Genomic DNA, 27788 nt, shown 5'->3' on the forward strand with positions numbered 1-27788 from the left:
ATTGCATAAATTTATATGCACCCTTCAGAATCTGTGCTTCTGCTTCATATAAATTTATGTGATCTTTTCCAATGGAGTGAGCAGGACTCTCACCAGTGGCGATAAAGGCATTTTTGATGGCACACCATTGATTTTCTATGCTTTCACCTTTCGGAATATCCACAGCTCGGCTCTCCAGCTACTCGATGAAGGATCTTTTCACCTTAGTGCGTGTGTTGAACCGGTGCCCGATGTTATCCTGTCGATGGATCCTAGCAATGCGCAGCCGGATTTCGCCGTTTAGGAGGTAATGATGGGACATAACGTTGGCTTTACGTTTGATTTTCTGTAACGCCATCACGGGGAACTCGTGTCACTTTGTGCACTGATCAATGGTGAAACAGCGATTCCACAATCATAATGTCCTTGTAGTCTAGTCTACACATAAACAGCCATTCATTGAAAGGTGGTGGTGCTGGTTGGTGCGAATGGTTTGTGTGGAACCAACATTCGCACGTTGAAGTCGCGATATCACCTTTCGCAATCTTATCCACGACAGTATTCAGTTGGGTGTAGAGAAGTACTCTTTGTCTTGCATTTCGGCAACATCAGTTCGGCGCGTAACATTGGATCATGATAAGGTTTCGAGGTTTGAACCCGCGCGCCGCGCCTGCATGTGACGGCGTACGTCCTTTGCTATTACGTCGGCTTCGACCTGTCATAGAACCTCAGAAGAGTTTGATAACCAGTCCAGAACGGAGAAACTGTATCGGAAAAACGTTTCATGATGAAAAGTTTCTATCTCAGCTAAACAAACATAACAAAACAATGCTTTCTTTCAAATATGACAACTCAAGCAGACCGTTTTACCGAAAATAATCCTATCAATAGATTTTTATTTCTATACAGATTCAGATTTCAAAATTCAGACTACCGTCGCTATCTACTCCGAGCTTACTCTAAAAAACAACTAAACTGTAACGCTGTTCAGAAAATATTGAATTGTTCAGATGATTCCTGCTAGTACTACAAAATCGAAACATACAAACGGATTTATATTTCGACTTGAAAGCTTTATACAAACTGGTGAGAAATGTGATAAAAGTAGAAGATTCTCCGTAAACTACTTTGCACTATACGTTATTCTTTAGTTTTGTTACGGCTAAACGTTTGCAATCGGGCATGTGTGCTTCGTTACGCAGGCGGTAGAATTGTAAAATCTTGCAAATCCTCTTGCCGCACTAACCGGAGTGATCGTTCGTTGGTCAGATGCAGCACTGAATAGAATGCTAACGATTTGGAAATATTTTCGCTCATCGACTTCGACAGGATGTGGGGTAATTCTCGGAAAATTTCGGTAAATGTGGCTTTTCCCTCGGAAAAACTGACATTGCTGCTACTGCCAGCAGGCGCTTCGGCAGGGCATTGGCTAGTGCGCTCTTGGATGAGCCTCCAGCAACACGATTTCAGCTGCTTCATGTCCACCACCTTGGCCGTTTTCGCGTACGCAATGTTGATTTTCATTACCTGGGGATGAGAACAAAATTGATAAGCTAGTTGTTTCAAATATATGTAAAGCGTTCTTACCCTATCCGGTGCTCCTTGGAATTCTGTAGGTATGAAGTCAAGGCTGGTGTTGAGCGGTTGACCTGTTCCGCCGCCTCCATCCTCTCCTGCTGCGATATCGTCAAAGTTTTGATGATCGTCGCCCGATCCTCCAGCGAAGTCTGGCACCGGATCTGCTTCGGGATCGATTTCATCGTTCTGGATGAGGAAGAAAAAAAAATGAATTGAATTGAAGTTTATAAAACATCTTTTTTACTGTGACACAAACAACTCCAAACAGTCCAAAGTAACCATTTATAGCTAACTATTAAGGTGGCCCACACTTGTATGAAAAACAAAAATTTCGAAAAATGCTAAGTCTTACCTCCTCAACCAGAAGCTACGTTCAAAATTTGAGCAAAATCGGTTGAGCCTAAGGGGGCGCTCAAAACGCTTGAAGTTTGTATGGGAAAACTTGGCCAAATGTATGCAGAAATTTTAAGTTTTCGAATTTTGCCGCTAGGTGGCGCTGTAAGCGTTCAATAATCAAACCCTTTGGTATTATTGTAGGTGACTATATGCCAAACAACTTTGTCGAAGACCGCAAAGTGATCCAACGTCTGTGAAAAAAGTTATACCCTAGGAAAAGTGAGGATAAACTTTGTTTTTTTTTCAATACATGTAAAGGAATAATATCAATAATAAAATCTCAATACTTTGCCTCACTTTGCCTAGGGTATAACTTTTTTCCCAGCCGTCGGATCACTTCGCGGTCTTCGACAAAGTTCTCTGGCATATAGTCACCTACAATAATACCAAAGGGTTCCGCCACCTTGCGGAAAAATTCAAAAACCTAAAATTTCTGCATACATTTGGCCAAGTTTTCCCATACAAACTTCAAGCGTTTTGAGCGCCCCCTTAGGCTCAACCGATTTTGCTCAAATTTTGAACGTAGCTTCTGGGAGTCCAAAACAACTGATTTATGAGGTAAGACTTGGCATTTTTCGAAATTTTTGTTTTTCATATAAGTGTGGGCCACCCTACTAACTATTGTACGATTTTGAACCGCAGGGAGGTACAATCCTACTTCAATTTAAGTAAATGGCCAAGTCGTCAGTTATTAAGCTCAGTTTCAGCATAGTGCTGACATTGAGTTATATTTCCTGGCTTTGGACTTTGGGGATCTCTGTAATAAATAGCACTTAAGAATAAGCGATGCACTCACCATAACTCGACTGCAGTAGTTCTGATCGACGGGATTGCTGTAGTCGTACTCATCGACTGGTACATCCGGTTCCGGAGCCGCGTCGAACTCCTGCAGTTTCATGCCCCGGGCAAATTTATTCACATCGAAGCGATTCCGTTCCAGGTGAAAATCCGTAGGCAACTTCAACTTTTTGGAGTCCCACTTTTTACAGATTAAACTTTTCAGGTGGGTAATGTTTTTCACCGGGCGATTCGGGTTGTAACCAGGAAACAACTCTTCCGCCACGCTGATCATGTCGTCTAGAACGTCAACCTCGAACCGTTTTTTCTTCCGAGTTACTTTCTGTTTTGTTTTACCGTCTGCATCCGTTGTTCCGAGAGTGTGTCGCATCGACATGCTGCGTGGATTCTTTGACCGTTTGAACTTCCAATGGGAAGGACCAGCCCAGAATTGTGAGATGTTATCCAGAGCACGATAGGAGTACTCAAGGTTCACCGAGGAGGAATCGATTGGACGCATGTCTTCAATGAGGACGGTTTTCCGTTTGAGACCTCGACAGTTTTGAAGCGCAATCTGGTCTTCATCGTTGAACTCGTCATCATGTTCCGGTCCGCCCATCGCGTCCGCAGAAGCGTAATCGATAATGTAAGCATCGCCAACAGGAACCGGTTCCACTTCCGCATCAATGTCGAACTGGACATCCAACGCGGAACGGTTCATGGCAAGTGGTTCCGCCTGGCCATCTCGGAGTTGCACGTCGTCAGTGTCTTTCATTTTATCTTCTTCGTCGTCTTCATCTTCAGCGGGAGTATCCGTTATCACGTATCCGGCTAGCCTCTGGTGGAGTTTATTTGTCCTGAGAACCCCGTAGAGCGTGGTTGATGTCTTCTCGCAATCGTTATAGTCTTCTTCCTCTTCGCAGTTCAACTCAGGTGACTCCGAATCGTCCCAAAAGGGATAATCCATTCGCAGTCTCAATTCGGCATTCTCCGTAGGAACTAGGTTTTGCATCAGCCGACTGGTACTATTAACATCACCGACCACTGAGTTAAGTTTAGCGAAAAACGGATCTGTAAACGGGTTGGTATCCAGCGGGGCATTGATGCTATCCTTGTTCTTCGTAATTGTACTGACCACCTTCCGGGCCCGCTTCTTTTTCGCTTTGGGTTCTTGCGTAGCTTTGTCCGCTCCACCAGCTGCCACACTGACATCGTTTTCCTTGTCAGCGCCGTCGTCCTCATCTTCATCTTCGCGATTGTTGTCCATTGCACGGGCAGCTGTGGAATACATTGATTGTAAAATAATTGAATTTAGAAAATTTTTACATGCGTGATGTTTACTAAATTCCAGAAAGCATTTTTTTCATGTTTTTGGACGTTCAAAATATGTGTTGGAAAAGAACAAGCTTATGGCTTTGTGCAGCGAGCCTAAATGGGCCGAGATAAGGAGGGACCCTCTCGACGGATCAACGTGAGGTGATCGAAAGGTGGAAGCAGTGATTTGACCTACACCTGAATGTTCAAAGAAAACATGCACTGAGGATCAAATCAACGTTAGAAATTACTACGTCAGCACGACGGACGATGGAAACCAACCAAGTATCACAGCTGAAGAACAATAAGGCAGCTGATAGGGATAAAATTGCAGTTGAACTCATCAAGATGCGCCGAAAGGTCCGAAAAGGTTGGACATTTGTCTGCACCGGATCTATCAGGATCTTTTTTTTTTTTTTTTTTTTGCTAGGTTTCTAGCTGCACTCTGAATAGAGTTGAAACCTCTACACTAGACCCGAAGATAGAAAAGAGTACGTAATCTTTCAGAAGCAGTTTGCCAGCCGTACGCGGAAAATGATATCCATTAAGACACTGTTGCAACTGACTCAGAAAGTTACGGTAGAAGATTGGAAAGTTTTCAATTGGTCGGTCAGTTAGGATTTGCCAAAGTAGTGTTATGGTCACACGGTTTGTGTTTGTCTTCTTGTTTGATTTTATGGAATGGTTACGTTCAATATGTATTTCTCCTCGTTAAGTCAGTTGTAGTATGTTTGTTTTTTTTTTCATCGAATCAATCGAACCCCGTATGCTAAAATATAGTCAATCCTGTGTCAAATTGATTTCTTGATTTCGCTAATCGTTTTCTGCTTCTCTGTGTTCATCTCTTGTGTCCTTAAATTGTCATCGGTCCAAAACCCACAGAAACATGTAACTGAATTTCTGTTGGTGTGATAATACCAGCTAAGAGATAAACAAAAATACGCCAGTCAGTTGATTGCAATAAAATTTAAAAAAAAATAATACAGATTGCTTGCCAACTATTATGTATTCATCTCCCTACAAATACTATGAAAAATATTCAAATTCGTTCAATTGTCCTATCGGTCCTACCTAGATAAACCATGTCATTTTCTCAAGCGTAGCCTAGAAATGTCAACCTAGTCATACACAAGTAACGTTGTTCAGTTAATAAAAAGGAGTCAGTTTTTGTCCAAAATGACACGTCGAACGCATTGACGTCAACAATGCGTTTAAGTGTTCGCACGTTAGCTTCGAATCTATCAGCACAATTAAGTGCTGCAAATCTCCTTCCCATTAATTCTTAGGTCGATTTTAATTGCTTTATTTAAAGAAAATATGACCAACTAACATTCTAAAAATTCGAAAAAGCGACTATGACATTAATAAATTACTAATCAAAATCAACCGAGAAACGTGAGAAATAGAGCCCAAACAACATTTTGAAGTCAGCTGGCTGTAAAAGGTTCCAAAACCTGTCACAAATCCTACAAGACTTTTATTAGGGTTTGTAACGATCATCAAAACCTTCTTAAATCCAACCGACTTGGAACTATTGCTTGGAAATAGACTCTAATGAGCCCTGGCGGATCCTCCATGTTTATCGATCATGTCTGATGCATATGATCAGCCATACTCCATCTGCAGCAGCCGGTTCGTGATGAACCGTTGGAGGCGCATTAAAGTGTTAAAAAGGTGATATGATTCACTAAAGAACACTACATTACAATAATCAAAATGAAACTCCTTCACTTTAATACCGTCAACCCCTGCGAACTTGGCCAGGCACCGGATCTATCAGGATCTGGAAACTAAACAGCTAATGGAGAAGTAGAAGGAAGGGATAACTCACCCTAACTACAAGAAAGGTGATGCGTTAGAGTTTGAGAATTATCGAACGTTTGCCATTCTGAATGCCACCTACAAAGTGTTATCCACAGCGGCACAACTGACGATTTCGTGTTCAACACACGTAAAAAAATCCGTTCCAGTATTCGTGAACAAAAAGTCATAAATAATGGAACACGCGGCTCCTTCAACATCGTGATTTAGTTCACGCAAACGAGAGTCAGGTTTACCACTATTCGACGACTAGTCCTAAATTTGAGAACACATGTCACGTCTGCTACAATCTTCATGCTAGTTTGATAACGCATGCAATAATGCGAACTCAAATCACGGGACTGAGAACGCTCAAAACTACTTTCGTGATTTTGGTCACAAAATCTAGAACTCGGTTCATGCGCCCTGTCAGCCGCATAAACAATCATCCACACGGGTAGTCGCACAAGTGCCACCGCGTTATGGAATATAGTAGCTTTTTTTAGCGTTCTGGTGTCCGGTTTTCAGCTCCAAATACTGTTCTTATTCTCGAAAGCAAGTGAATATGGATTGTTAATTATGTGTAAGTGATTGTGGTGGTTTTCTGGTGATTTATAGTGCAAGTGCATCACAGGAATGCCGACAGAAGTAGAGGACAAGATTCTCGCTGTTGCGCCCTCCTCCACTCTAAAGAATTTTCACGTCAGATTTACGTGAAATATCACGTAGCTCAACCTTATTCTCAAAACATCATAAGTTACGTGACATTAGTAACTTTCACTCGATAACTACATCGTGTGCACCATCCTGATTGATGGAATCCACCTGGGTTTCACGTAAATCGTTTCAATGCGTTGGTATTAGTGTACTTCCGACTTGGAAGTTTCCGCGAAACGAAAGTTACGTGAAATTCAGGTGTGAAAAAAAAAAATCAATATGGCGCCGTGAAATAGGTTCGTGTGAAAGCTAGCTGGTTGCTCAAGTGCTTGCTGATGTAGAGTTTACAAATTTGCAAAGACTGAACTAATTAACTATTAAAATTGCGTAAGACAATAAATGGTGATTTATTATTTGCAGTTGTGAGTTGTGACTTTTTCTATTTTCGATCATTTCAGAAGCTGGACGGTGGATCAGTTCAGCAAGTGTTTGTAATCGCTGGACTACGGAGACTTTGCGACAAATCTAGTTTATTTGAAATTATCAAATTTTGGAAGATCAGTTATAAAACATACTTTTGTTTTACAATTGTAGATTGATGAATGAGTCCAAATCAAAAGACCGAAAGATTTATCCTTTAATTGTTATATATTTGTACCAGCTTGTAGCGTATTTAAGGAGGCACGAGTTTTTAAATCCCTATAAAATGCAATGACATAATTAACGGTGGGTAAAATCTGCATTGCATTTTGTAATGATTTTAAATCTCTTGCCTCTTCAAATACGTTGCAAGCTGGTGCGGTTCCTTTATTTTTATTAAAAAATCATGCATGAATAACGTGATCTTCATGTAGAATTAATCATATTCTCACGTGAAATTTTCCTTAGATTCCGGTAGCTCTCACCTACATTTCACGTAAACGATACGTAGATTCATGTCAAATTTACCTGACTCATCACGTCATTTAGCGGAACTCAAATATTTCCAGCTACCTGAAACTCCGGTGAAGGCTACGTGAAAAATGTGGTGGATGAAAACTACCTATCTTTTCACGTAAATCGGACGTGAAAATTTTTCAGAGTGTCAGGATGGTATTGATTTTTAATCAGGTTCGGAAATGCCATGTAAGTACAGTGTGAAAGAAATATTATTCGATAAATTGTAAAATTCGTCTGATGCAGTATGCATACTTTAATCCAGGGGTTCCCAACCTTTTTGAGGTGGCGACCCCCTTCAGGAGTTGTCGAAACATCTGGGGCCCAATGAAATTTTTTGGAAAAATATTTGAATGAAATGAACGAAACCGAGTTTTTTTGGGTACAGTGACGTAGCCAGAAATTTACTGTGGGAGAGGTTTTCGGCGATCAATGATTTTTTTCATTCGACACTCACATTTCGTAAACAATGATGTCATGTACATTCAATTTGAGTTACACTCAGCCAAATAACCTTTAGATTTCCATAAGGCCCAACTTATGAAACGGCCTTTAAATAATTCATAATGATTCGGATGAATTTCATAAGGTCACTCTATGACGTAAAATCGTCTCACAGCTTGGCTTTTATTCATGTTTAGCAACATGGTATTCTCAAGCGTCGGTAGCCGTGTGGATAAAACACGGGCTCGGTGATCCCGACGTTCATGGATCGAATCCAGTCTGCTCTATTTTAAGATTTGTTTGTTCTTTTCATAAGTTTATCTCATGAAATTTGTCATAGTAAGCACGATCAATTTTCATAAGGTACTCTTATGCCATCCATAAGAATTAGTTATAGCAAATTTTCATAAGGCATTTCGATGAATTTCGCTAGTTTTTTTCGCTGAGTGTACAGCTGAAAAATAGCGGCGCAGCCGAAAATTTTTTCTTTTGAAGGCGTTTTATACTGAAAATTTGTTCCTAAAAATGTGGCTTTTGGGGGTGGCGGTATACAAAATTAAAAATTGGTATAATTTGCACAAAATAGAATAAACATTTAAAAATCTTTTGGTAACATCGCGGCCCCCTTGGACTGGCTTCACGGCCCCCCAGGGGGCCGCGGACCACCGGTTGGGAACCCGTGCTTTAATCCTTCCGGACGCGCGCCGTTGTAAAAAGTGCAACACTGCCAAAAAATCTTGCTCGTCATATACAGCGCGAGCGCGGTGCAGTTTCACCTTCTTGATGGCGCGCGTCCTGAAAGGTTCAAGTGCATTTTTCTTTGCTTTCAATTACAAATATCGGATCGTGAACAACGATCCACTTGCCATGATTTGAATCACAATAACCAGAACGATTATTGCAGACCATGAACTAGTTCTAATTTCCGTGATTTGTGTTCCCATGCGTGTGAACTAAACACCATGTACCGTGAACTAGGTTCCAGTCAATGCGAACAAAAGTCATAGATATCCGAAAACAATTCACGATAATATGATTTTTGATCTTGAGCAGGTCCGTTACTCAGGCGTTACATTTATGTGGCGGAACAGGGTTCACGAGAACGCGACTTTTATTCATGGTGTATTTTCGTAAATGAAAATCGTGCTTGTTCCGAATAACGTGACTCATTGTGGACGATTTTCGGAACGGATTTTTATGCGTGCAGTATCCGGATGCAGCAGCAGTTTCAGATGCCAGTCCCCGCCCGGGCAAGCTGATCCTGTGAGAGCGAAATTTTTACAGACAGATCAGAAGGCGAAGTTTTTCTGGACGTTGCTGGACACCGTATTCAGCCAGAGGTTGTACAGACTGAACATAACTTACACTAAACAACGAACAACAAATACGAGACACCTGAGTGGCCCAAATGAAGAAATTATCGTTCACCGAAAAGTTTTCTCCGAGTTTTCGTTTCCGGTCATTTAGTGAAAAGTATTGACTGCATACAGCCAGTCAGGGAAGTCCGATAAACCGTTCGTGATTAATGTAACCAAATATGGCATCTCCATCGTTGGAAAGTGCGATAAGTTGCCGGACTTTGGCAAGAAGGTGTGCGGTTTGATATAAAAAACGTAATATTCGTTTCTGAACTGGGAAGAAACCTGCTGTTCGCGAAGAAAATATCCCGAGGTGGTATCGACACAAGCCGTGATGGGAAGCATAAAGCGATACTGAAGTAAGATAGGTCGGTTAGCTGAGTAGCGAATCTCAAGGATAATTTGCATGTGCTCGATTTAAACGCCACTGATGGCGGTCTCCAGTTAGCCTAGTGGTTAAGGCTACACGCAAAAAAATATTCCCGTTAGATGTACGTGATTCATCACTTGAATTGAAATTTGCTTTCCTTATTCCTAGTTTATCGGATTCTGATAAAAGCCTCTAATTCATTGGTAATCTCTACGTGATATTCCCATTCGAGCTACATTTTATCATGTTCATGCTACGTGATAGGTCACGTAACACTCCAGCTTTAAGTGACTTTCCTGTGTGAAAACTACCAAAATCAACATGGCGCCGGACATCCTCGCAGACCTCTGGACATTATTCGCATTTTTCGGAGATTTTCAAACGTAAGTAATCGAATTAAATAGTAAATGTACTTTTCAAACAATTACATCAATGGATTACCCGCTTTGGCGGAAATTGCAACAGATGGCGCTAGTGAGCAGGAGTTTTTCGAATTTTAAATGTATGAAGAAATTATTAAAAATTAAATTTTTGACTCATTAAACGTTTTATCGGAAAAAATATTTGGTACAGGTTGTAGGTAATAATAATAGCAATCCTCGTTACCAAATATTTTTTGCCAAAATTTTAAAATATTTGAAATATTTGAAAAAATGTTCAAATCTCCATACATTTTTTTGACCGAAAACTTCTGCCTTGCTGTAGTTGCTCTTTCTTTGCTCATACATGGGCATCGTAAATATACATGGATTCATGTTTATCCATCCGTCAAAATGAAAACAAACAAGCCTCTCCGAAAAGACAGCGCAAAGAAAAAAAAACTACGAATCTGAAATAAATAATTAAAGAAGTATTTTTCAAATAATAGACATATTTAATAGCTTGCATAATAGGTATTTCTTGTGAAAATAGTGAAAAACGATGAGTTCCAGCAGCACATATCTTGCGCCAGCGGGAAAATGTTCACCCTGACGACGACGACGGCGTTGTGACTTTCGCGGGAGCTGAATCTCAGGTTGGTACACATTAGCTTGATTGGCTTAGTTTAGGTGCAATTATATATATTTTTTTTTTTGTAGGAAATCGAAAAGGACGATCTACTGAAGAGTTTCTACGAACAGGACACCTTGCAAGAGGAACGGATGGCTAATTCCGGCAACCGGATGCCCTTCCGACTGAATAAGAACTGACACTCATAAGCTCTGGACTACTGCAACTCTATCGTATTCCAGACCTCACAGGTGAACTTTTTGTTTTTATCATTTACGGCTAAGAAACTTACTGCACCAATATCATCGAGGACCACACGAAGCTCATTTCCAATAATAATCTCTCCACAACTCATTTGGTATACCACCCGATGGATGCGCTTCCTCTCGCTGTATGGTGGTAGATCGAGAGGAATGGCATTCAGTTCAACAAGGTGCACGACACGTGGTGGATGAAGGAACAGATTAGCTGGAATCGGATCAATAAGCAACAAGGTAGGAATGTGATAATGAAGTGGGTTACCTAAAAAACAGATGTCGATAAATTTCAAAATTTCTTCCCCTATTCGGGGCAACTGCGACCAATATTTGATCTATTGTGGTAAATCCCGTGTCGCTTGTAAAGTGTATGTCATTTTACTTTATCACTATTGTGAAGTTATAAAGTACCTATTCGGTTTTGTTACAGTAGCCATTTTCAACTGAATCGCAAGGGAGGAATCTGATTGATAGGTTTCGCTTTTAACACGCTCCTTTTTCAGTCAAGATCGGAAAAAATGAAGAAATGATACCGATATTGACCATGTATCGGAGCCCTAGTCGTGGTTGTCTCAATCCAGTGAACACCGAACAAAAGATTAGGAATACTAATCCATTTTTCTTTGTTTCGATCCATCTCGACCAGAAGCAAACCGAGTTCTATCACTTTTACCAAGGCATGAAACGTAATAAGGACCAAAGTTTTTCCTTTAATTACTTAAATATGCTGTTCCATAGATGGAAGCAGTTAGGACTAGAGTTCGGTTTGGTAGATCTTTCGCCACAAGGCTACCCAAAAAGGTGATATACCCACGCTACGGGTTCCGTTAAAGATCGAGCTTGTTTTAAACCCCCTCAACCATTCATCCATCAGCACGGGTCGCCTGACACCTTGGATTGGGGTTACTTGTTTGGTGGACTTTTACCCCCGGAACAGGTGGCCCGTAGTGCTATTCTAAGCCGGCAGCTACACAAACGCAAAATTACTCTGTTATCTTTCACGACTTAAATCAGCTATTAGGCTGACACAAATTTCGATTTTCTCTTCTGTCACACCCCCCCCCCCTTGGTAAGGGGGGACGCAAATAAATTATTTAGGAAATTTGAAAATTTTAAGGACAGACTTGTTAGAATCCCAAAATGGCCACTAGAATGGCCGACTTTGGCACCTACTCAAGATTTCGAGAGCAAATCTCTTCGTAAACAGAACCAGCGCAACTGATCTTTTCATTTTAAGCTTATTACAAGTGAGCAAGAACAGAATAATAAAATCCACTGTTATTTGATGCTTGCTTTTTGCGATTTGTGTGTCTGAAGTTCTGATGCACTGTTAAAGCGGGATCTCAAGACTTTTGTCCCTAAAGTGAAATTAGAGTTGTCGAGGAAACTTCTTAACAAATCCGATGAGTTTGACGATTTCGCCCAATTGTTTGAGTAATTTTTCAGCAAATACATTTATGTATTATTTATCATCCCCCCCCGCTTCACGAGTCAACGAGCAAAGCGACAAAAGAAGAAAATAAAATTTGTTCCGGCCAAGACGATTGAAAGTTCATGATGAAAATATAATTCAACTAGAATTTCCATCGAGGATTTCTCGAGAAGTTAATTAGTTAGTTGAGGGTGTTCCTCAACCCTTTGAAGCCGGAATTTTTCCAAGCGTTATTATGGAGTGTTTTTCTGCGTATGTCTGTGGTTTTGGTGTTCAGCAGCATAAAAAGGGTAGAATATGATGTAATATATTTTTTTCTGGATATCCTAGGTCACCCAAACTGTTCTTGAGTTTAAATCCTAAAATCTACGGGTGTAACAGTAACTGTTTCCATTAGAAAAAGCTACGATTTTTATTCTATCATGTCCAGTAAGCCTTTTGAAAGTTCAATAGACAGTATCAGGTCAGCCGGGATATCCTAGGTCATCCAAACAGTTCTTGAGTTTAGATCTTAAAGTCTACGGGTGTAACAGTAACTTCTTTCATTATTCAAAGTTACGATTTTCATTCTATCAAGTCCAGTAATTCTTCTGAAAGTTCAATAGACAGTATCATGTCAGCTGGGATATTCTAGGCCATCCAAACAATTCTTAAGTTTAGATTCTCAAGTCTACGGGTGTAACAGTAATGTCTTTCATTATACAAAGCTACAATTTGTAATCTATTATGTCCAGTAAGTCTTCTGAAAGTTCAATAGACAGTATCGGATCAGTCGGGATCATTCAAATTGTTCTTGAGTACAGATCCTAAAGTCTACGGATGTTACGGTAACTTCTTTCATTATACATAGCAACGATTTGTAATCTACCATGTTCAGTAAGTCTTCTGAAAGTCCAAAAGACAGTATCAGATCATTCGGGACATCCTAGGTCATCCAAACAGTTCTTGAGTTTAGATCTTTAAGTCAACAAGTATAACAATAATTTCTTTCATCATACAAAGCTACGATTTGTAATCTATCAATCTTCTGAATGTTCAGTATCGGATCAGTCGGGATCATTCAAATTGTTCTTGAGTACAGATCCTAAAGTCTACGGATGTTACGGTAACTTCTTTCATTATACATAGCAACGATTTGTAATCTACCATGTTCAGTAAGTCTTCTGAAAGTCCAAAAGACAGTATCAGATCATTCGGGACATCCTAGGTCATCCAAACAGTTCTTGAGTTTAGATCTTTAAGTCAACAAGTATAACAATAATTTCTTTCATCATACAAAGCTACGATTTGTAATCTATCAATCTTCTGAATGTTCAATGGACATCATCAGATCAACTGGGGTCATTCAAACTATTATGATGTTCAAAATCTAGCATCTACAGCAATTGAAGTTTCTGTTTTGGCTGTATAGAGCTATGTTGTATAATTTATTATACTTCACTTCACTTCAGTGATCGGATCCGAACCGCGTCCATCACATTAGTGAACCGGATCTGATGAGCGGATCAGCGGTTCAGCTATATATGTAGGCCTGAAGCTGTGGTCTCCGGAGTAGTGTAGTTGATCTGGAATATCTCAAAACTATCTTGAAATGACTCATGAAATGCCAGGGACATTATAGATTACTGTTGAATGTGTTATGTTAAAGTTCATTGTGCGAATAACTACTGTTACTGTCAAGAGCTAAACTTCAAGATAGTTTGGACGATTCTCAATGTCCCAAAGGTTCACGAATCCTAGCAGATTATGCAATGATATTAGTTATGTCAAAAACACATAAAGCTATTATTGTAGATTTGAATGACTTCATAATGGATCAGTTTTGACGACCCTCTATCTCAAAGATTCATTATAAGTAGACTTCAGATTGCTCCAGTAATCGCGGTTAGTTATGCAACGTTACTCAATGTGTCAGATTTGGCTGCTGTTACGAGCGTAGACCTGGAACTATCTGAACTCCAAGATAGTTTGGCAGCCCTGGAATATTCCTATAGTGTCTCTTGATGACATTTGAGATTTCAAGAGCTTCAAGGATACCAGCAGATTATGCAATGATATTATTTATGGCGAAAACACAAAAAGTTATTCTTGTAGATTTGAAGGACTTTATTACAGAACAGTTTGGACGACCCTCAATGTTGCTTCTGTGTGTGTGTGTGTCGAGCGTTCGTGCCGTAGCTTCTAAAACCAACCCATTCGGTGTTGTTCGGATGTTCGGGTGAGCATGTGGCGGCACTGACAGATGCGTGCAAAATCGTGTGTGAGTTACATCATGTTGGTTTTGTCACCTCTTTGCCTCTGGTCATCGCTGAGCAGTGTACAGTTCAATCGCAAGCGAAAAAAATACAATTGATAAGTTGATTGAGCATTCGTGAGGTGATATTTTGCATCATTGGATTATACAATGCTATTATTTATTACTATTAGGATTCCTTCAGAATTTGCTTCAGGAATTTATCCAGGAGTTCCGTCATGATTTTTTCCAAGAGTGCCTATACAGAACGCTGTAGGCGCTCCTACCGATTCATGTAGATTTTCTTTAGAGATTTCTCCTGGAGTTCTTCCTGGGACTTCTCCAGGAAATCTTTCAGGTATTCTTCCATAAGTTCCTTCAGAAGTTTTTATGCGAATTTCTCCAACAGTTCTTCAGGATTCCTCCAGGAATTAATCAGGGCGTCTTCCAGAGATTCTTCAGGGATTCCTCCAGCAGTTCTTTCAGCGATACATCCAGGAAATCCTTCAGACATTCAGAAATTCCTCCAAAAGTTCTGTCAGCGATACCGTCAAAAACTGTTTCAGAGATTCCTCCAGGTGTTCGTTTTGGGTTTCCTGCAGGAGCTCCTTCATAGATTTCTCCAAGAGTTCCTTCAGAGAGCACTCCAGAACTTTCTTCAGGTCTAAGGAATATTCTAAGGTGAACTTGTCGGTATCTCAACACTACTCACCATACGGGACAACAAAAGACTTTGTCTTTCTGCTCAAATTATTAATAAAGGGAATTTGAAAACAATACATTAACCCTCATGCATTTGGATAGGTCAATTCATCATAACTATGAATTATTCTCTTAAATATTTGAAAGCTTGCGCTCACCCTACGTAGCCAAAAGTAATCCGCTAATCTTTTTTCTGCTATTCTGCTATTCTGCTATTATCAACGCATCCCCTGGCTTTCGCCCATCTGCGTTGTCTTTTCACTAGGCAATACGTCTACCAATTGATGTTTATGGGCTTGCCGGACCAAGTCATGTAGCTAAGCCAAACACCCCACCTACAACTGTTGGGTAGGCACCATTGTCCCGCCCACTGGTCTTTTACAGCTAGTTGTAGGTGCATGTGTGCGTGTAAGTATTGGAGTGTGTGTGTCAGTGTTGGTGTATTGTAGGCGCCAACTCGTTCTAATCCATTCTGATAGCTAACACCCTATTGAACCATTACCCTTAAATTTGGCAATCTATGAAATAGAATGAGTTAAACGCCTGTAGAAAACAGTCAGTTAAATCAAACAAGGAATATTAGTATTAAAGCGAAGATACAACGAAGCAACGCCCCGAACCTCGAGAGCACAAACCCCAAGAACCAAATGACAGGCAGCGCCGATAAGTCGATCGACTGGCCACCATCAGTGAATAACCAATCGAGTAAACCCCCCAGCACAAACTGCCACCAGCTCTCCCGACCTGCGCCCAACAAATCCGAGGCACAGCCCAGCCTTAGCTTCACCTTAAAACCAAAATCTAGATTACAGAGCACAATACTTCCCAAGTAACCACACAGCTCGAGCCGCAAATCACGCACAACACGGCACAAATAAGACAAACACTACCACGCCCGTACAACCGAACCCGACCTAGAGTAGAGAAGGGTCTCTTTCCACTCCAACCCGGACTCAACTGCACCCACAGGGCAGCGCACCTCACCCACACCGCATTCATTCATGCATCACTGTCCGAGCCGCACGGTCACCTGGGTTGAGTCTATCTGCATGACCTCGCCCAACCCGTAACGCAGAGTTTAAGTCCCTCTCTTGCATTACAAAGTACTCCCTCTTCCCAAAAATCTGTGCGTGGTATAAATGAGATCTTAAGGCTGAAGAAATCGTCACCAATACAACCGCCAACACTGAGCACTCAATGATGTCGGCCTTATCAACGACGACCCCCTCAGTCCCAAACCCAATTATCCCACACTACCCAAGTAACCACCCTGCTGAAGCCGTAAGCACCACACGCACAAAGCACACACACACCGACACGCACCACCCCACACAAACCACCAAGGCCGAACAAAAGCGGAAAGCGGTGCCACCACTGCTGAATCACGAGTTTTTCAGTATAATTCAGCAATCGTAGATCCATTCTTCGACCCTACTCAGCCCTAACGGTCCATAGCAATGCCTGTCAATATATGCGCCTCACACATGCAACCCCTACACCCTAACAGTATGGTCACTTGGGTATCCCTGGGTTTTGACATGATGGTCAGGGATCACAGCCATCAAAACGTTCCACACTTTATCAGGGCTTACGACCTGTAGACATGATGATTTCTCAATAGTTTCAAGCTCTTTCGGACCTTCCGCTATTAGAGACCATCATGGCTAGCGGTGTTAAGTAATCCGCTAATCTTTTTTAAATCTATTCCAGTTATTCTTATCAAACATGGTAATCTAGCGATAATTTCTGAACATTTTCTCCTGAAGAATCTTTTGTCATCCATCACTTCTCATCGTTGGAAACAATATGAACATATAGAGTCCGATTTCATTACTGTTACTGTTTTATATATTTTTTGTACGTGAATAAATAGTACTGCTTGGTGGGGGAAGGGAGGGGGGTTAGTTTATTAGGGTCTAAATAAGCATCCGAAATTCACTTGGGGGGGGGGGGGGGGTGTCTCTGGCCAAGACTATTAGTTATTGGTAATAATTATAATTTCAGCTGAGAGTCATTGCGAAATGGCACGAAAAAGTAAGTATGCAACGAAAGAAGAAGGTAAGTATGAAAATAGAACCATTCCACTTAACTAACACTCGGAGCTTGCCGTTGAGAAGATTCACCATCTTAAGTTGTTTGGTGACGCACAATATATCTACTTTGAAAATAGTATCATTGCTCTTAAAGAGCATCAGAACTTGTAGTTGAGAAGGTTCACCAAGTCTTCTGGAGTTGTTTGGTGACACACAACACATCTACTTTGAAAATGGAACCGTTACTCCTGATAATGAGAAGGTTAACCAAGTCCTCTGGAGTTGTTTGGTGACTCACAATACATTTATTTTGAAAATGGAAAAATTCCTCCTGATAATCAAAACTTTTCGTTGAGAAGGTTCACCAAGTCCTCTGGAGTTGTTTGGTGACATACATTGCATCTACTTTGAAAATGGAAAAAATCCTCCTGATAATCAGAACTTATCGTTGAGAAGGTTCACCAAGTCCTCTGGAGTTATTTGTGACACACATTTCATCTACTTTGAAAATGGTAAAATTCCTCCTGATAATCAGAACTTTTCGTTGAGAAGGTTCACCAAGTCCTCTGGAGTTGTTTGGTGACACACATTGCATCTGCTTTAAAAATGGAAAAATTCCTCCTGGTAATCAGAGCTTATCGTTGAGAAGGTTCACCAAGTCCTCTGGAGTTGTTTGGTGACTCACAATATATCTATTTTGAAAATGGAAAGATTTCTCCTGATAATCAAAACTTTTCGTTGAGAAGGTTCACCAAGTCCTCTGGAGTTGTTTGGTGACATACATCGCATCTGCTTTAAAAATGGAAAAAATCCTCCTGGTAATCAGAATTCATCGTTGAGGAGGTTCAACAAGTCCTCTGGAGTTGTTTGGTCACACACATTGCATCTACTTTGAAAATGAAAAAAATCCTGATAATCAGAATTCATCGTTGAAAAGGTTCACCAAGTCCTCTGGAGTTGTTTGGTGACACACATTGCATATACTTTGAAAATGGAAAAAATCCTCCTGATGATCAGAACTTATCGTTGAGAAGGTTCACCAAGTCCTCTGGAGTTGTTTGGTGACACACATTTCATCTACTTTGAAAATGGTAAAATTCCTTCTGATAATCAGAACTTTTCGTTGAGAAGGTTCACCAAGTCCTCTGGAGTTGTTTGGTGACTCACACTAGATCTACTTTGAAAATGGAACTTTTACTACTGCTAATCAAAACTTTTTGTTGAGACGGTTCCTCTGGAGTTGTTTGGTGACTCATAATACATCTACTTTGAAAATGGAACCGTTACTCCTGAAAATCAGAACTCATCGTTGAGAAGGTTCACCAAGTCCTCTGGAGTTGTTTGGTGACTCACAATATATCTATTTTGAAAATGGAAAAATTTCTCCTGATAATCCAAACTTTTTGTTGAGAAGGTTCACCAAGTCCTCTGGAGTTGTTTGGTGACTCACTTTGAAAATGGAACCGTTACTCCTGATAATCAGAACTCGTCGTTGAGAAGGTTCACCAAGTCCTCTGGAGTTGTTTGGTGACACACATTGCATCTGCTTTAAAAATGGAAAAATTCCTCCTGGTAATCAGAACTCATCGTTGAGAAGGTTCACCAAGTCCTCTGGAGTTGTATGGTGACTCACACTAGATCTACTTTGAAAATGGAACTTTTACTACTGCTAATCAAAACTTTTTGTTGAGAAGGTTCACCAAGTCCTCTGGAGTTGTTTGGTGACACACATTGCATCTGCTTTGAAAATGGAACTTTTACTCCTGATAATCAGAACTCATCGTTGAGAAGGTTCACCAAGTCCCCTGGAGTTGTTTGGTGACTCACACTAGATCTACTTCGAAAATGGAACTTTTACTACTGCTAATCAAAACTTTTCGTTGAGAAGGTTCACCAAGTCTTCTGGAGTTGTTTGGTGACACACATTGCATCTGCTTTAAAAATGGAAAAAAATCCTCCTGGTAATCAGAACTCATCGTTGAGAAGGATTACCAAGTCCTCTGGAGTTGTTTGGTGACTCACACTAGATCTACTTTGAAAATGGAATTTTTACTACTGCTAATCAAAACTTTTCGTTGAGAAGGTTCACCAAGTCCTCTGGAGTTGTTTGGTGACACACATTGCATCTGCTTTGAAAATGGAACTTTTACTACTGCTAATCAAAACTTTTCGTTGAGAAGGTTCACCAAGTCCTCTGGAGTTGTTTGGTGACTAATAATACATCTACTTTGAAAATGGAACCGTTACTCCTGATAATCAGAACTCATCGTTGAGAAGGTTCACCAAGTCCTCTGGAGTTGTTTGGTGACTCACACTAGATCTACTTTGAAAATGGAACTTTTACTACTGCTAATCAAAACTTTTCGTTGAGAAGGTTCACCAAGTCCTCTGGAGTTGTTTGGTGACACACATTGCATCTGCTTTGAAAATGGAACTTTTACTCCTGATAATCAGAACTCATCGTTGAGAAGGTTTACCAAGTTCTCTGGAGTTGTTTGGTGACTCACAATAGATCTTCTTTGAAAATGGAACTTTTACTACTGCTAATCAAAACTTTTCGTTGAGAAGGTTCACCAAATCCTCTGGAGTTGTTTGGTGACTAATAATACATCTACTTTGAAAATGGAACCGTTACTCCTGATAATCAGAACTCATCGTTGAGAAGGTTCACCAAGTCCTCTGGAGTTGTTTGGTGACTCACACTAGATCTACTTTGAAAATGGAACTTTTACTACTGCTAATCAAAACTTTTCGTTGAGAAGGTTCACCAAGTCCTCTGGAGTTGTTTGGTGACACACATTGCATCTGCTTTAAAAATGAAAAAAATCCTCCAGGTAATCAGAACTCATCGTTGAGAAGGATTACCAAGTCCTCTGGAGTTGTTTGGTGACTCACAATAGATCTTCTTTGAAAATGGAACTTTTACTCCTGATGATCAGAATTCATCGTTGAGAAGGTTCACCAAGTCCTCTGGAGTTGTTTGGTGACTAATAATACATCTACTTTGAAAATGGAACCGTTACTCCTGATAATCAGAACTCATCGTTGAGAAGGATTACCAAGTCCTCTGGAGTTGTTTGGTGACTCACACTAGATCTACTTTGAAAATGGAACTTTTACTACTGCTAATCAAAAGTTTTCGTTGAGAAGGTTCCCCAAGTCTTCTGGAGTTGTTTGGTCACACACATTGCATCTACTTTGAAAATGGAAAAAATCCTCCTGATAATCAGAACTCATCGTTGAGAAGGTTCACCAAGTCCTCTGGAGTTTTTTGGTGAAACACAGTGCTCTACTTTGAAAGGAACTATTGCTTTTATAGAGAGCATCAGAACTTGTCGTTGAGAAGGTTCACCATGTCTTTTAATGTTGCGAGGTGATGCATTACTAGTCTATCTATTGACTCACACTTTTTTCTTGAATATCTGAAATAGTTTATACCTAGATGAATCTAAGGCTTACTGTGACATAGTAGAATCTGGTACACAAGTCCTCTCAGGTTGCGAGGTGACACTGTCTATTTTTTAATCCAGTTTCGAACGTAAATCACTCACATTCCCATTTACGCCAGCAAAATCTACGGATTCGATCGATACGTTCGAAAGTGGATACGCGGTTAACAAGAATGAGGGTGCAAAATTTTAAAACGGTTTATAATTGATTTTGGGATTGATCACGAATTTCTTCCAAGTTGCGTTTAGTGACGTAAAAACGTTTAATTTTTAATTTGGTCTCTTCTTCCAATATCTGCTGGAGTTCTTCACATGATTTTTGCTTTTAATCTAATCGCCACCTACCAACTGAATCCGCAAAATAAGGGCCCTCGACATAAACCGGTGCAGCGAAAGTCGGAGGAGTGTGATATGTATTCAGAGTATCCGTGGTTTGAGGTGTACAGTGTATTTGGTTTGAAAATATAAAATAATAAAAATATATCTTCATGCCGCGTGTCTAATCTAGTCCGTTCTATAAGCTGGGTCAAACAACGCCTCTCAGGGTTTCTTAGCAAATAACAGCTGCCTTTTCTTCCAATGCACATTCCAGCCGACTGAATTTGCCTTCAATCCGTGTTCTAAGTACGGCGAATGCTTTTAAGAAACCGTCGCACTCTTCAACACGATCTCGCGCACTGCACCACTTTTCCAACGCGTCAACTGAAGCGATCATCTTTGCGTCCATTAACATGAGCTTTCCTACTCCAGATCTGGTGGCGAAAGTTGGTGTGTTTCTCGTATCTGCATACCACGTCCACAGATTCCACCGGTGAGTCCTATCCGTGTAATATTCCAAAATTCTCGGACATAGCTTGGTGTAATGTTGGCGAACTCCTGCAATAGTTCCGCATCTCACTTGGAACAACTTCATGTTCACTTTGTGCTGTCAGAACTTGTTCCATGAAGCGATCCTGAGTCTACTTTTCCAGCTCTTGTTTGACTTCCAGGAGGAACAATCTAAAAAGATCATGTTGTTAGGATCGTTTTTTTTTTTAATTGTACTACAAGACTTACCTGATATTCTCCTACGGAAACTTCTGATTCTTGTTGGTTTCCTTCAGGACATCATTCGCAGACCGAAGGTAATATCCACCGTCTCCAGCGGCGGAATGAATCCCTCATCATATCCACCGGAAGGCACCGTATCACTTCTTATCGCTGTGACATTCTCATTACACAAAATCACTAACTTTCTTTGTAAAATATCCCGCGAATCCAAACAAAAGTCGAACGTCTGAGCTCACGACCGCGACTACTGGGGACTACGAAGGTGCTGATTTTGTTTGCGGTTTTCTGTGAGAAAGTGAAGGAGGGAAGATTTTTTGCTTTGTTTTTCTCATACTCCCATAAAAAAACCCCGTAGGAAAAAAGAGTGTTTCCCGGCTTCGTAAACGCGAACTGTTGTGCTTGTGGTGTTGATCTGAGCTGTCAAAATGTTTCTATCAGCAGCTTTACCGTACTGCACCCATATTTGGCACACGATGGAATATTTATTAATTTGAAATATTCATTTAGAATTGAAATTCTACATAAAGCGCATGTTTTCTATAAAATAAATAACATTCAAATATAAAACAATGCGCTGAAATATATTTTTATTTATTTTTGAAGTTCAATCAGTAGCAAACACTAAAAATAATGTGTTCCTGAGCTTGGTGCACTCACGGTAGACTTGTTTACGCTATAGAGTCGCCATCTGTTGGAGTTTAGTGGAACATTCGATTGATTCCATTTGTTTCCGATAGGGTTGAAGCGATGCATGAAGCGCCTCTCGCGGTGAAATGTGTCCGCAGCCGATGCAGGTAGTTCATTATTCCAGAGTGTGATATTGGACTTAATAATCTGTTGACGCTGTCCCTGCAGGATTTGGAAGTACTTGGAGCGAGCGGGTACGGATTGATCGTACGAGATACTTTTTGCGCGTATCAGCTCGCGGAGAAAACGAAACGTTCTCGTGCGTAAACTATTTGGTTTTCAAATAAATTAATTATTCATTAGTTCTATTTATTTTTAGACAACCCAGAATGCACAACTGATGCTCAACGGAAGTACGCTTCAAGACTTATTGGAAGCGCGGTGGCGTCCGGTTTGTTACATGCAGAAAAAGCGAGAAGAATTTGTGATTAGAATAAGTGTTTATTTATTTTGTTTTCTTTTTATTTATAAACTGCTCAATAAACTGAATGCGTTTATTTATCAAGTGTATTAATCCGGGTGAAATGAATAACAAAATATTCCATGATGATAAATAATATCAGTAAAATCCAGTGGTAATTATTGGAGGTTCATGTTATGATAATCTGGCATCTGTTTAAGATAAACTGGAAAACCACGTATTTGTTATCTGACAACTTTTTACAATGAACTAGGATCTGGCTGGCTTTGCATTACCTGACCCCCAAGTTGATTTTACGTGAAAAATACAGTGGAAAAAATCTATGTATGCTTTCACGTAAACCTAAGGTGAATATTATTTTGGGTGTATGGATCGCCAATCTGGAGACGGCGGGTTCGATTCCCGTTCCAGTCGGGAAAATTTTCTCGACTCCCTGGGCATAGTGTATCATTGTGCTTGCCTCACAATATACTAATTCACGGGTTCCCAACCGGTGGTCCGCGGCCCCCTGGGGGGCCGTGAAGCCAGTCCAAGGGGGCCGCGATGTTACCAAAAGATTTTTAAATGTTTATTCTATTTTGTGCAAATTATACCAATTTTTAATTTTGTATACCGCCACCCCCAAAAGCCACATTTTTAGGAACAAATTTTCAGTATAAAACGCCTTCAAAAGAAAAAAATCAAAAGAAAGAGCTGAACGTTTACCGGAGCGGATACACTCAGAAGTCTGCGAGTCTACAGATCCCGTCCAAAGTGTTATGAAGCGATTGTTGCTGCTCAATTTGGGAAACGGATCAGCAAAATAACTGTAAATCAAGGAAGGGAATATTGTTCAAATGAATTCTATAAATTCAACTATTCATAGTGTATTTTCTGCAGTAGAATGATTTTGCAGAGAGATTCGTCCATAAGCTGATGAGGAAGGTGAGACTAATTGTGATTGACTCAGATACATCGGAGTACATATGGTCCAAGGCTCTGCTCTGGGATAGGAAATCGAGGAAGCTCTTTGTTTAACGTGATATCAAATTTGACGAGAACTCATTACCGTACTCTATAGAAGACGATGAAGAATCGAAGGTTTTGTTGGTGATTCCGACGATGTTTCCAGCCGAAGAGACTTACTAGCACACGGGTTCCCAACCGGTGGTCCGCGGCCCCCTGGGGGGCCGTGAAGCCAGTCCAAGGGGGCCGCGATGTTACCAAAAACTTGTTAATTTTTTTATTCTATTTTGTGCAAATTATACCAATTGTTAATTTTGTATACCGCCAACCCCAAAAGCGACAATTTTAGGAACAAATTTTCAGTATAAAACGCCTTCAGATGAAAAAATTTTCGGCTACGCCGCTATTTTTCAGCTATAACTCAAATTGAATGTACATGACATCATTGTTTACGAAATGTGAGTGAAAACCCCTCCCACAGTAAATTTCTGGCTACGTCACTGTACCCAAAAATAAACTCGGTTTTGTTCATTTAATTCATTTTTTTTCCAAAAAAAAAATCATTGGGCCCCAGATGTTTCGACAATTCTTAAAGGGGGTCGCCAGCACAAAAAGGTTGGGAACCCCTGCTTTACATGTATTGGAAAAACAACAATAAAGATTATCCTCATTACCTAGAGTATAACTTTTTTCACAGACGTTGGATCACTTTGCGGTCTTCACTTTGTCGTTTTTCTTTTTTAACCTGGGTTGGAACTGGATTGGCGGATAATGTGTAAACAAACAACGTCAAACAAACTTTAGTACAAGCAAAACCGAAATCGGGTTTGGGTTGAAACTGTGATCTGATCCAGTTCCAACCCAGGTTGGAACTGGATAATAAAGAAAAACGGCAAAAAAGTTGTTTGGCATATAGTCACCTACACTAATACCAAAGGGTTTGATTATTGAACGCTTACAGCGCCATCTAGCGGCAAAATTCGAAAACTTAAAATTTCTGCATACATTTGATCAAGTTTTCCCATACAAATTTCAAGCGATTTGAGCGCCCCCTTAGACTCAACCAATTTTGCTCAAATTTTAAACGTAGCTTCTGGGAGTTCAAAACAACTGATTTAGGAGGTAAGACTTGGCATTTTTCATAATTTTTGTTTTTCATATAAGTGTGGCATCTTGCCAGGTAAAGTTGGCAAAACCTTAGGGTGTCCATACTGCCCCGCCTCCTACAATAGTCTATTTTACGAAACGACAACAGTGTTGATATTGATATTAACACTAACGAGCTTGGGCGCGACCTCCTGTCAAATTTTCATTCATGAAATTAGCGATCAGCTGATCCGAAACGTCTCGTAAAATGGCTCATAGCGAACACGATCGATTATGCTGCCATACTCCTCCCTTACAGGAGCGATGCATGCACAGTAGCATGGGACTAAAATCAAATTCTCGCGCCAGTCGACTTTTTGGACTCCATCAGGTCCCATATGAACTGTGCAAAATTTCAGCGCAATCGGTGAAACCACAATCCAGCGCAAGCGGTTCAAAGTTTGCGTAGGATTCACTATGGGAAAAGACAAAAGAGGGCGAAATTGAATGGTACAATAACTGATTACACTCATTCGAAGAGGGTATTTTGCTTAGGGCCGATTTCTTCACCAAGGCTTAAGCGTTAAACCAGGTTTAACTATATGGGTAAACCTGGCTTACCGGTAAAGCCAAGGTGAAGAAATCGACCCCTAGAGGGTTGAAAAGTCGGTACAAGAGGTAAGCCAGGTTTGATACAAAGCTCTTAAATCGACACAGTAAACAGTAGCAAGTAAATAAAATCTTTTGAAAGTGAGTGTTCCCTTTCCTGCTATCGAACTTTTTCATTTTGACTTATCCTGTAGGGATAAAGTTTATTGTATACTTCTTATTTTAGTGAGAGCTTCTTCAGCTATTAACAGAAAAGTACCTCCATTGCACCGAAATACGCTGCCCAAAGGTAGGGAAATAGAACCATCTCGGCAGGGGTCCTATTTTGGGCACTTTTCTGCTATAACTCAGCCAATTCTGAACCAATTGACACAATATTTGAAACGCAATGAGATGCGTATAGTACCTAGCAGTGTACAAAATTCCAAGTCAATTAGTTTGGAATTGACTGAGTTATAGCTAAAAGTGCCCAAAATACCGGCCGCTGCCCAAGTGGTTCACTACCCTATAAGCTCTGAAGAATTTTTAACATAAGACAGTTATACGTCTATCGCTTGTGTATTTTTACACAGAATACATCAGAATTCCATAATTCTTCTTGATACTAACCCGACGTCTCCACTAGACAGAAATGTCTTGCCATTTTGCTGGACAGATGTGTCATGACAGAAATGTTATCTCGCTGTTTGCATGAAAAGCTCCGGTGTTGATCATTTCTGTTAGGTTTTCTCTTTCTGGCAGCAAAATGGCAAGACATTTCAGACTAGTGGAGACGTGGGGTAAGTTTTACTAGACACATTTTCTCAAAATGCATACAATAGCGTACCTAGTTAACAAAAATACTTACACTGCCGAGTGAGTTCCGAGCACATACGCATCACATCGGTGTGCACAGAGTCAACCCGGAGACCGTACACTTTGGTGGAAGCCTCCAGCGTCGAACCAGCAACCTGGAAATTCTGCAAGGTGTTCGAGTGGCGCGCCATCAACTTCGAAAACGTATCAATAATCGTCACCGACCAGGCATTGTCCTTGCTCAGTTTCTGGAATTGGAAAACAAACGTAACGTTAGTCTGCTAACTTTAATCCAGGTCCACTTAAATCTGATCCTTACATTATCCGAGTACAACTGCAGGCACATCTTGATGTTCTCGTTATCCTCGACAGTCGATCCCCCGGCCACCGTGCTGTCGTCCAGGGTGGCCGCCGACCGTCGTATCCGACGTTCCGCCTCGTCATCGTTCACCTCCTATAAGCAACAACGCATTCACATTAGAAACCCCAATAAGAATCGGAGGTATAATTAAAGGTGCATCATGCAAGCTAGCACCCATGGCTTTTTCTCATTCGAAATGACGCTCTTCACCGCACCGCATCATTCGATTTTCCGCGCACATAAATAAACAGAAAACTTACTTCGTGGGACACAGCTCGCGGCGTCCGAAAAAGACGGGATTGATCGGATCTCCGCAGCGGAGACTCCACCACGGCCACTGGCGTCATAGCTTCAAGCAAAATAATCACTGGTTCTCGGTAAGAAAATTTCCCCCCGTCACAGCCACTGAATGCGCGGTAATTTCTCCCGATTGTTTTCACTGAAATTCACTGTTTTTCGGCTACACCAATTCCTCACCGACGTTAGCTATCTTTTCTGCACGAATATTCACCGCAATTCCGCATAATTTTCCCCACAAACGATCCGAATTTTCACTTTTTTCCCGTTTCGCGACGCTGGACGCTTTTCTGGTATGTGTGGAAAACAAAACGAAACGACGGTTGCTGCGATGATTCGGGTCGATCGAGCCACTGAACTGAATTTGACAGTGACAGCTGTTCGACAGCAACCCGCCGGGAGGATCGCTGGCTCGCGCAGCCGCACCCACTGGATTTGAAATGCGCGCGCTGTGCGTGTTGCCTACCGCGCGGGGGTTTATTCGAGGGGCTGGATGATGTAGATTTAGCAATGGGACGGGAATTTGATTAAAAAAATCTAGAGATAATAATTATTAACCCTTATGTGGCCGACAGGGTACCTGGGTACCCAGCACCCATTTAAAATACACGGAGTAGAAAAAAGCAAAAAGTTTGTCGGACACATAACGGTTAAAGTTTTTTTTAAATCAATAAATCAATAAGATTCTTAATCAATAAAAAGTTTCAAATATTGATCATCTGTATTCTTGATTATCACTACGAGAACGTTCACAAATTACGTACATTTGGTTTTAGAAGGGTGTGACAGTACGTGTATTAGAATATTGAGTTACATACATTGGTTGAACTCC

The 27788-nt window shown here is 40.7% G+C and overlaps 1 protein-coding gene and 2 long non-coding RNA genes across 3 annotated transcripts; 1 reads left to right on the plus strand and 2 right to left on the minus strand.

Moving 5' to 3' along the window:
* Nucleotides 1-843: 843 nt before the first annotated feature.
* LOC109412611 (condensin complex subunit 2) lies at nucleotides 844-27373 on the minus strand. The gene is made up of 6 exons (XM_029868574.2): nucleotides 26920-27373; nucleotides 26618-26752; nucleotides 26351-26546; nucleotides 2750-4008; nucleotides 1567-1743; nucleotides 844-1506 (listed from the first exon to the last, which is right to left on the minus strand). Exons 1-6 carry the CDS (start codon nucleotides 27004-27006, stop codon nucleotides 1174-1176), a joined length of 2187 nt encoding a protein of 728 aa, XP_029724434.1. The 5' UTR covers nucleotides 27007-27373; the 3' UTR covers nucleotides 844-1173.
* LOC109428984 (uncharacterized) lies at nucleotides 10079-20983 on the plus strand. The gene is made up of 4 exons (XR_009999257.1): nucleotides 10079-10624; nucleotides 10689-11093; nucleotides 16934-18484; nucleotides 18757-20983. It is a non-coding gene; the product is annotated as an uncharacterized LOC109428984 (long non-coding RNA).
* Nucleotides 21138-26338, minus strand: LOC134291733 (uncharacterized). Its single transcript, XR_009999258.1, has 2 exons — nucleotides 21762-26338; nucleotides 21138-21704 (listed from the first exon to the last, which is right to left on the minus strand). It is a non-coding gene; the product is annotated as an uncharacterized LOC134291733 (long non-coding RNA).
* Nucleotides 27374-27788: the final 415 nt, after the last annotated feature.

The sequence above is a fragment of the Aedes albopictus genome, chromosome 3 (assembly GCF_035046485.1).
Source record: "Aedes albopictus strain Foshan chromosome 3, AalbF5, whole genome shotgun sequence".
NCBI lineage: Eukaryota > Metazoa > Arthropoda > Insecta > Diptera > Culicidae > Aedes > Aedes albopictus.